This window comes from Lampetra planeri, chromosome 42, assembly GCF_965212315.1.
Source record: "Lampetra planeri chromosome 42, kcLamPlan1.2.h2, whole genome shotgun sequence".
NCBI lineage: Eukaryota > Metazoa > Chordata > Hyperoartia > Petromyzontiformes > Petromyzontidae > Lampetra > Lampetra planeri.
In genome coordinates this window covers 7,045,610-7,056,703 of record NC_136148.1, presented here as the reverse complement: position 1 = coordinate 7,056,703, position 11,094 = coordinate 7,045,610, and the positions used below count along the sequence as shown (strand labels likewise).

General features: G+C 42.2%; 1 protein-coding gene across 1 annotated transcript; it reads right to left on the bottom strand.

Annotated features, from left to right (window-relative positions):
• Nucleotides 1–3,288: 3,288 nt before the first annotated feature.
• On the bottom strand, nucleotides 3,289–7,790 carry DYNLRB1 (dynein light chain roadblock-type 1). The gene is made up of 4 exons (XM_078613828.1): nucleotides 7,671–7,790; nucleotides 5,710–5,785; nucleotides 4,800–4,967; nucleotides 3,289–4,368 (listed from the first exon to the last, which is right to left on the bottom strand). Exons 1-4 carry the CDS (start codon nucleotides 7,671–7,673, stop codon nucleotides 4,325–4,327), a joined length of 291 nt encoding a protein of 96 aa, XP_078469954.1. The 5' UTR covers nucleotides 7,674–7,790; the 3' UTR covers nucleotides 3,289–4,324.
• Nucleotides 7,791–11,094: the final 3,304 nt, after the last annotated feature.

The following is an 11,094-nucleotide window of genomic DNA, read 5'->3' as shown; positions in this document are numbered from 1 at the left end:
CTACCTACTCACCCACCTACCTACTCACCCACCTACCTACTCACGTACCTACCCACCTACGAAGAAAGTAGAACACACACCTCCCCACCCACCGAGCAATACAATTACCCCCCAAACCACCTACCTATACATTATTTTGTCTACGGAGAAATTAAAAACCCACCTACCTATTCATCTGTCAAATGACCTACTTATCCACCCACTTATCCACCTTCCAATCCAATTACCTCCCTACCCACCAACCTACCCACCAACATTCCCACCGACTAATTTATCTATCACATTCCTACCTACTTACTAACCTCCTGACCTAACAATATTAATTTGTGTCTTCGTGTAGAATGTAAGTCACAAAATAGATAAGCAGACAATACGTGTCCTTCATATATCTGTTACCTATCCTTCACATAAAAAAAGTATTTTTTACACATCTCATCAGCCAAAAGACCCTTTTAGGCAGCACACAATTTCAGCAAACTTTGGTTCAATCCAAAAATTGTTTAACAAACGCTTCTGAAATGATGCACTCCCAGAAGGCCGTGTATGATGTCTAAAACATACTATTTTTGAGGGACAGGTAAGTGAATATGTGTATTCTCTGCGTATCTGTTTTGTTACTTATATGCTCAACAACGACGCAAATTAATATCGTTAGATAAGTAGGTTTGTACGTGGGTGGATGAGTAGGTAGGTAATTGGATAGATAACTTAGTAGATATGTTATGTGATTTGTAGGTCGTTTGGTGGATAGGTATGTGGGTTTATACTTTCTACAACAGCAGATGGATGGATGGGTAGGTGGGTAGCGAGGTGATTGGATTGATAGGTGGGTGTCAACTTTTTGGGTTGGAAGATGGATGGGTAGTTGGATAGATATGTGTGTAGAGAGACAGTAGCTGGGTTGGTGGGTAGGTGCGAACGTAGTTGGGTAATACAGTCATATCTCGGTATACTACCGCTTTGGAATACGTCGAATTTGGCATACGTCGTGTTTTAACGAGAAAAAATGTCTTGGGATACGATGTCTTGCTTGGGATATGACGCGCTTGCTAGAACTTGAAGCATTTATTTTAATTTATGTATGCATTTTAGTAATAAGTAGTGTCAAAATTATTTTATACAACCCCATTAATGTATAATATGCCATATAAAATATAATTTATTATACTCTGGAACGGATTCTTTCCTTTCCCTTTATTTCTTATGGATATACGTCATTTTCGGTATAAGTCCTACCTTCTGGAACGAATTAACGACGCATACCGAGGTACCACTGTACCTAAATACCTTCTATGTATGTATGTTGAACTTCTTTTATCACAATAGTAGCCAACCGTGCTAATCAGTGACTTCACGTTGCAATAAAAAATGCCATTATGCCTAATCCTCATAACCCTAGATACTTATGTCCGTCCTGAATAATGATATTTGCGACTTCTGAGTTGCGGGAATTTCGAGTACTCGTACTGAATATAAATCTCAAAGGCGTCTGATATCCGCCTCTGCGTGCCCTTATCGAACACGAATGCTGTGCAAAAGATGCGACCCGGACAATTATGCCTCGTGAAATCCATCGCACAACCGAGATAACATTGTGGGACAACATTTTAATCATTGTGATTCGTAGGTCGTTTGGTGAAAATCGCGACTTTCACCTGAAGACGATGGCTTGTGTTGCTATCGAAACGTCGTGATATATTTTGTTTTATTTCTACCTACGTGACTTACCGAAAGAACCAAAGAGTATGGATTTCTGCAGTCACGAAAGCTTCAAATCAAGATTTTCATATCACTTTGTACCTTTGGCTGGAGAGACACACGCACCACGGTACTATATATTTATATATATTTGTACGGTCATTTTTAAAAACAACTTCTGGATGACGACCTCTCGTTGTTGTTGCGAAAATTGCTCAGTCCTTAACAATAAAGTGTTTATAGTGCTTGCGGGCACGGGTTTTCCCCGACCGCCGACTTGTGCTCCTGTTGATAATGGGCCGTCCATAAATGATGTCACGCGATTTTGGACGATTTTTTTTTCACGTGGCGTCACAAAAAGTCAGACCCCCCTCAAATAGACGTCACATAGCTCTGCCTTCCCCCCAAAAACCATATTTCCATTTTGAAAATAAAACATGCTTCAAATCGCTTTAAACTATTGTCATTGTAATGCGTATTTAATGTGGCGCTGCACTCTGATGTTGTAGGAGTGTTGTTATAACAATGAATGTTGCTATAACAATAATATATTTATTCAAAGTCGCGCATTTTGATGTGACGTCACATTTCTCACCCCCCCCCCCTCGTCACAAATGTCTGACCCCCCCCCGTGACGTCATTTATGGACGGCCCTTAGGGTGCAGTTGAATTTTCTTTCAACCGAGCGTACTCCCTTGCCTGACCCAACGTGGCTCTGAGAAATAAATGAGGAATGATCATTTTAACAAATTGTCCATGTTGTGAGGTCATCCTAAGTTGCGAACTGCAAGCGAATAGAAACATTCAACGGACGCTCTGAATGCATTACGTCATTTGTTCGCTGGTTACTCTTGGAAACCACTTTGTTTACGATCAATGAGTTTACAAAGGTATTTTATATCGTTCTAGCTTACCATATGGATATACATTTTATCGTAATTATTTTATATTGATAGATTCTTACACGTTTATTCACCAATGAATGGTATGTATGATGTCATATATTTGGTGTAAAGGAATCTACGTAGCTAATCGCAGATGTGTGTTTGGATAGCGTTGTGGTCAGTATTGCCAACCGCCTACTTTTGAGAAGTTCGATTCCTATAAATCGGTGACGTGAGAATGGGTATTGAGTTAACCAGGTACCCACGAGGCAATAATACAGTGAACCCTAAAGGCCGTACGGCAAGGTTTAATCAATTATTTCATGACACATGCGATATAACAATCCACCAAGCACCGCATGTCGTTTTGATCACTCCATTTATTCAGCAGACATCCTCTTCGATATTCTCCATTTGTTGGCTGCCACTCCCATCACAATTCTTGGTCATTTGCCATAATCCATTCTTGCGACGTGTCCTATCCAAATCTGTTAACTTTAGTCGTTAACCTCCATGTTCTCTATTCCATGTTGATTGCATCTTAATATAATTCCAAGTATGCATCTCTCCATGCAAAACCCACCTACGATGAAATAATTTTCCAAAATATACAATTTTTTGTACAACCTAATGAATGCTAGTTTTTCTTTCTGACAATTGAGGCGAAGTGAGGATTCACTTAGAATAAGAATAGAGAAAAATCACGTTATGACGGACATTTTTATTACAGCATCAATGAAACAGAAATAAGGACATTTAGCGAATTACTGCGAGTTTTGGTAACGCAAATCTAACATGCCAACAGTGCAAGGTAAAAGCCTGAAATACAATGTAACCGAAGATGAGACAGCAGCCCAAGTCAGACCTGTTTTAAGAAAAATCAGGGAGCAGACCAACAGTAGAAGCAGAAAAGTCATTGCCAGCCACTTGCTGTAGATTCTTTTAGACCCCAACATTCTGAATCCCACCCTTGTAATTCCAAAGAGTGTTGTTACTCAGCAAATGGGGAAACTGGGGCCAATGATTGAACATTAGATGGTTACTGGGAACAGCTCGAAAGATGTTTTGATGATTTACAGTGGCACTTTATGCACTAAATCATACTTACTATGTATGAGGAGTGTAGTAAGAGTATCAATCATTTCGTTAATATGAAGGTGGTTAGTCAAAAGTAGTGTGTGAAATAAATTAGCTGTAGCCGGTTGGGTGATGCTGTGGGAGAAAACGTAGCTTACAATTAGGTTGGTTAAGGATCAACTCAGACCAATCACTCTGGGCACAAATAAAGGTTTAATGCTGATGTAAAAGCCAGCTTTAATAAACGCCAAGTAGTTAATGAAAAAATATCAGTCAACGATTGCCTTCAAATTGCATTTTGAAACAAAGGGTTTTGTTGCATTTTTTTTCAGTTGACCCTGCACACTCAATTCATTGATGTTCACTCATTTCTAGATCAGAACCATGTGCAGTTTTAAAACATTTTATGAACATATATATCAAATGTATTTTGTCAAAAAATTTAGTGCCCAACAAAATAAAAGAAAAACTTGTAAATAAAATTAATATTTTTTAATACACGCTATATAAGTGGAATTAACCACAACCATAGGGATGACACAGGCATATGTTGTTGTAAAACCCCAAGACAGAGTATTTGGAGGTGAACTCTGGACTGAAAAGCTGGACTGGATTCTGCTGGACCCCGTGGTGGGTGATGTGCACACAGAAATCACACAGCCATGTCACTCGCTCGGGTTCTGGATGACGATCAGCAGGTACTCCTTGTCTGCATTCGCGATGGGGAAACACAATGGAACATAAATTAACTTAACATTGTAATCAACTACTACTGTGTATGTGTTTTGCTGCTGTGCCGTATAGCCCTGACGTGTTTTTGGGTTGTACCACGTATTTTGGCAGGTCTCACATTTTCCTTCACATTCTGGGAGCTTCTTAAATTCAATTCGTGTAGCTCCCTCACAGCAGTGGACTGACATAGAAGTAGAGTACAACCATGTATTTTTCTGCACCGACCTTTACTGCTCACCACGTTGCCCCCCAAGCCCTGTGGCAACCCATTAATGTATGGTTGTCACCCATCCAAGCACTATATAAGAAACATTATTAGGAATCCATTAAATTATCACTGCTAAAACTGCGGCCACCACCACAACTTTAAGTGGCAGGGCCCCCCGTGTCGCTGCGCCCCACACCCACCAGGTGCCACCATGATCTCGTGCTTCTTGGAGCGCACTCGCAGGAAGGTGAGGTCATTCTGCGGGTCGATGTCGCGCACCGTGCTGCGCGCCTTCATCGTCAGCTGGTGGATGAGGCCTGCGTACTGCACCGTCGTCGAGTTGTCCAGCGTCGTGCGGATCGGGATGCCTGTGGAGAAAGCGATGGTGGCACAAGGCAATGTCCACATTTTATTTTGTTGAAGACTTTTGTACAATGTCCCCCCCCACCTATCACAAGTACGTAGTTTGTAATTGTTTGTACTTTCCCATATGTACCGTCTGTATAATTTCAGTCTTGTCTGCACTATCATTTATTTGATCTCATGTTTTAGTTCACTTGTCACAAGTAGCATCAATTCTGCACGATTTGAAAATATATTGTTACACACACAATTCGATGCACATGTCGAGAGCATAAGAATTTTAAGCAATTAATCTTTACGTGCCTTGTATATTTCGAAAACCGTCCATTTTCACGCAGGTGCTAGATTGACTCCCTTCATTTTTATAATCTATAGTTTTTGTATGTATTAGCAACTTAATATTTGGTTCATTATTTCTGATTCTTATTTACTACAAATGTATGGTGGAATTTCACCTTAAGTGTATTTTTCATGTGTTGCGGATGCTCTGTTTTACCTGTATAACTTTAAAATAAACTTGTGATTTAACCTAGGACACCCATGCAAATGTTGTCTTCATGGGTTGTTTTCCATCTCCAGATAAACGTTTACTATTGCTACTCCCCACAACCCACATGACACGAGGAGGCCCTCGTCCAGTTGTGGATTGACAGACAGGGCCACGCATGCACTATGACGACACCTCGCTGGATTCACTGCCCTTGTTCCAGTGAACAATATGGACCTGGCGTGTGCCACGGCGCTCACCCTCAGCGTTCACCACGATGGTTCCAATCACCCCCTTGTGGGTCTGAATCCTCTTCAGAGTCTCCTCCACCTCAGACTGGGTATCAAAGACAACCGTGATTCATCGTTAGTCGGCCGTACCTAATAGCACCCGAACGAGATGCTACCATAACCATGATCAACACGGGATTATAACCTTTAAATTAAATAAGTATGTGTCACCGCGGCCTTACAAATTGCACACGAATTGATGCAATGAATATCACGTCGCGGTCTGATTTTCGCTTGCAAGTTTCAGATTTACTGAAATACTAGTCCTGGGACGGGCAAAAGGCGAGTTAATAAAGAGTTACAAAACTCATCCTACCTACTCACCATAATTAAGTCGACAAAATCCCTTTTTGTACTTTTTTTTTAAATCGATGTACAAGCACAATGCGCACAATGCTTTCGTCAATCGACTGCTGGATGAGTTCATGCCCACACTATTTAGGTCGTGGTGATATTATACCATGCTTCACCACGCTGGTCAGTGCGAGTTGAAGGCCGGGAGCTAGGCGTAGTAGCATAAAAGTACTATACATATGGTACAATAATGTATTTTGCTGCACTAACTTCTGATTGTCCACCACGTAGTCCCAGTAACCGACATACTAATTACGAACCATAAACTACTGGCTACTAGCTCCGAGCATGTAGCTTTTAACACTCGTGTACCTAACACACGAAAACGACTATGACCAGTTTCGTAATGCAAATTAATTGAATTAGTTTGTATTTAAATACATTCAAAACGTAATGGTTTACGCAAGCGGCTATTGGCACAAAAGAAACCTACGTACCCTTACTTCGTAACTTAAGTCGAACCTTAATAATAATATATTGGTGTAAACAATTATTATGGTGACTTAAAGCTTTCGTCGCTGCAGGAATTCATATTATTTGGGTCTTTTTTTTCCTGAAGACGACCGCTTGTTGCGATCGAAACGTCGTAGTTTTTGCAATTTTATTTGAACCTATCTACGTGACTTTACCGAAAGACCCAAAGAATACAATTATTATGGTGCATAATTCTGGTTATAAAGTGATACGCCCTTAACTGGAGAAGCGCAGTCGTATCGTTGTTAGTGGACTGCCGCGTGCTACACAATGCGGATGATATCCGAACCAGTTCTGGGATCCTCACCCCAGTCATCAACTCACACTGACAAGCAAGGATGTTCAAACAACCCACACAAGAGACTGATGCATTCATCTAGCAGTGGATTAAGCCACTGCTGTACAAGGGCGATGTAAATCCACGACAGAATACGAAGCGTCATTGCATGTATAAAAAAAATCGATATGGGTGCCATCCTTACTCCCAACACCTCTTAAATGAGAGCTAAAAGGTTTAAATATTTCCCCGCCTCCAGGAACGTGTGGCGGTAACCGTCTACAATTCCACATTCTCACAAGACCGGTGTTTGCATTGGACAAACAACTTGTATATGCATCATATTATACATAGCAACGGTACGTAATACTGTCACATTTCAGTATTAAATGGCTGATTTAAAAATTGTGCGTTTTTTTCGGTTGAAGTTGCCTCATTAACGTTGATAAACGTGTAGTTGAAATTATTTACAATATAAATAGCAAAGGCTGTGATGCACATAGGAATAGAGTATTGTAAACTGAACCACAATTGAATTAAAGGACAATAATATATTGATTTTAACACCATAACCACTGTTAGTCATTATCATACCTAATAAAACACGTGAAGCTTGTACTATCGATATAAATAGCATGTAATGCTTATTTAAATGACGGTTCAACATCGGGGCCTACGCAAAGGATAGCGAAGGCCTCAAATCAACACAACATGGAATAGACTCTACATAAAAACTACGCGGCCCATAACACCAACAGTACAGCCAGAAACATTATAAACACTTAAACACCACTTTTAATCGTGATAAAGTTTCAAACAAACCAACCATTGTTGCCTTGTCACACGAACAACCGAGGACGAAACAAACCACTCCCTTGGTTGCTACGCGAGGCGTTCGGGCGAATGGATTTACATTCCCTACGCTGCACGCGCAACACCAGTGAGACGAGTCTCCCCATTGGTCAGCTCGCCGCGTCAGATTGCGTTGCCGCTCGCACGATTGGCTGAGGGCAAAGCAATCCGTCCAATCGGATTGGCTGCAGAGGCGTGCGATGCCCATGCGCTGTAGGGTTTTGGAGTGCGCATCGATTAAAAGGCATCGCGCAGATCCACACCCCCGTGTTCCCCAGCCCATTAAAAATATATAATAAATAAAGAATCATTAAAATATATAACAGTACAAACATAAATAGGCGACGTTTCGGGAAATGGTCCTTCTTCATCTCAGGTCAATCAGTGTCTCGTTTACAGGCCTGAGCCAGTGGTGGAAATTCGACGTTCTTATGGCGGGGCGAGTATATCCAAGTGATGACAATCACTGTTGCCTTCTACACCACGACGACGAGGATTTGAACTCGCAACCTTCTTCATGTGTAGGGAAATCACGATTAATAAAAAAAAAATCTAATCTTACAGTATACAGGCATCTATATGTGCGTGTAAACATAGATTCACTTTTCGTGGTTTTTAAAAATGTTTTTGTACAAATTACACTCCCATACATATTTCTATTCCATCCTCACCCCATCGTTGTATTATTACATATTGTATTTCAGGACTCGTTTCGGTTATTTAATAGTAATAATGATAAACATTTAGTACAGGGTTTTAGTTTAACGCTTTAATAAATAAAAAATGTGTAAGCGAGAATCATATTGGTAATACAAAAGGAAATAACTATTTATAAACATGCGTTGAGTATTTGGCTGCTATAAATTACCACGTGATAAGCCACTTCGTTGAGCTATCATTTGTGGCCAGGTCGCTTCTGAAAAAGAGCGATATTATAGCTCAGTGGAATATTACCTGGTAAAATCACGTAGGTAAAACATTAAAATTAATAAAAGTAAAATAAAATAAAAATCACGACGTTTCGGAGGCAACACAAGCTTCCGTCTTCAGGTGGAACTGTCACAGCCACGACAGCTGTATCAAGTAAATGAGAGATTGCAGGAGCTACCACTCCGTTTATATAATGGTTGGAGAAGGGGGGGGGGGTAAGGGCCAAATACAGCACACTTTTTATTAATATGGTAAAGTGAGGCTTAAGAGGGTGAGCCTTTGTTATGGAGAGGTACGGTTTGTGACTCAACCTGTGACAAGGAGACAACCACTAAACATGGTAAACCTGTAATAGTTGTCTGTCAAATAAAATTGGCAAATAAGTGTAGTTAAATCTTTTTTGCATGGTTAATCACATCTTTCCAATGATTACTCAGTTTGTAACCGTCATCACGGTTGAAATTATGTCTGTGTTTGTATATTTGTATGGCTTCGTGTACAAACCTTTGATGGTAGTCAGGAGGTTTGCAGAGAACCTTGGTCTCGGAAAAGACAATTTCATGAGAGCCCACCGAGTTGTAGCAATGATCGGCAACGGCCGAAGAATCAGTTCTGTCGTGTTTCAGATCTGACTTGTGCTCGCGGACACGATCAGAAACATGACGTTTCGTTTCTCCAATGTAGCAATCACCACAAATGCAACTCAATTTGTAGACTCCAGGATACTGTAAGTCAGGAACGACATCCTTCACAGATGGAATCAAATCACGGATTTTATGCACTGTACTGAATCGGACTTGGATCTTATGTTTGTTTAGAATTTTGGAGATCTTTTTGGTCACGCCTGCTATGTATGGTAACGTGATAGTTTTGGTCGGAGTTTCATGTGGCTGTTTCTGTGTGGTGGGAGAAACAGCTTGGTGGATAGTGCGGTCAGAGTATCCGTTCATCCTGAGGGCCCGATGTACATGTCTTAATTCACCGGCCAGGTGGTGTTGGTCAGAAATGCCATGGGCTCTGTGGTATAGCGTTTTGATGAGAGAATTCTTTTGAGATGGGTGGTGGTGGGAATCCGGTTTCAAGTAGGAATCTGTGTGGGTGGCTTTCCTGTAGTACAGCATTAGTGCAGTGTATAAGTGTAGTGTATAGTGTAGTTATAGTGTAGTATACTAGTGAAGTATTGGAAAATGACGGCAGGAAACTCCTTGACGGGAACACACTTCTTTTATTAAATCTTGACTTGTAACAATACAACGCGTGGCCTCTCTTCTTCGCAATGCGCTTCTCTTGACTCTGGATTCTGTGCTGCTGGCTCTCTGTGCCTCGTGTAGACTCCGCGCCTCGGCTACACTCCTCTCTCGCCTCGTGTAGACTCTGCGCCTCTGCTACACTCTCCACTCGCCTCGTGTAGACTTTGCATCTCTCTCTCTGGCTACACCGTATGCATACTCGGCTCGTGTAGACCTTCCTCTCTCTCTCTGGCTACACCGTATGCATACTCGGCTCGTGTAGACCGTTCTCTCTCGCTGGCTACACACTATACATTACTCAGCTCGTGTAGACCATTCTCTCTCGCTGGCTACACACTATACATTACTCAGCTCGTGTAGACCGTTCTCTCTCGCTGGCTACACACTATACATTACTCAGCTCGTGTAGACCGTTCTCTCTCGCTGGCTACACACTATACATTACTCAGCTCGTGTAGACCGTTCTCTCTCGCTGGCTACACACCAGAGGTGGGACAAAGTCATTGTTATGCAAGTCCAAGTCGAGTCGCAAGTCATCAAATTCATGACTCGAGTCTGACTCGAGTCCAAGTCACATGACTCGAGTCCACATCTCAGAGGTGGGACAAAGTCATTGTTATGCAAGTCCAAGTCGAGTCGCAAGTCATCAAATTCATGACTCGAGTCTGACTCGAGTCCAAGTCACATGACTCGAGTCCACACCTCTGCTACACACTATACATTACTCAGCTCGTGTAGACCGTTCTCTCTCGCTGGCTACACACTATATCCTTACTCTCCTCTACTCTCCATTACTCTCCTCTCCGGGCTCTATCTCTGCACCTTCGTCTTCATTCTTAGATGGTTCCACTTCTCCCCTGCTCCTCTGTGCATCACCTTATATACCCCTTCTTCCCGGGAGACGGAGCGGATGCGGACCTCAACGTCGGCACCGCTCCTCAGTTACCCAATCCCCACGCGCTATCCCTACGATCCGGTTCCGCTCAGCGCGTGTTTCCACTCCCCGACCAATCACACCGCGCTGCTACCCGATCACTCCCTCTGGGCGCGTCACCGGCACACAGCCAATCAGCAGCACTACCCCCACCCGCGCACTGACGCCTGCTCCTCCCCGTCAGCGCGCGTCACCACACACACACCCGTACATACGCGCTGGCACACGACATATACACCCAGCGCGTATCACCACTACACTAGTACAGCACTAGTGTATAGTGT

Excerpts from the sequence above, each read along its gene's own strand:
- DYNLRB1 (XM_078613828.1), bottom strand. Across the intron at positions 4,968-5,709 it reads CATCGTGGTGAACGCTGAGG|GCATCCCGATCCGCACGACG; the intron begins GTGAGCGCCGTG and ends CTTTCTCCACAG. Across the intron at positions 4,369-4,799 it reads CGAGATCATGGTGGCACCTG|ACAAGGAGTACCTGCTGATC; the intron begins GTGGGTGTGGGG and ends TCGCGAATGCAG.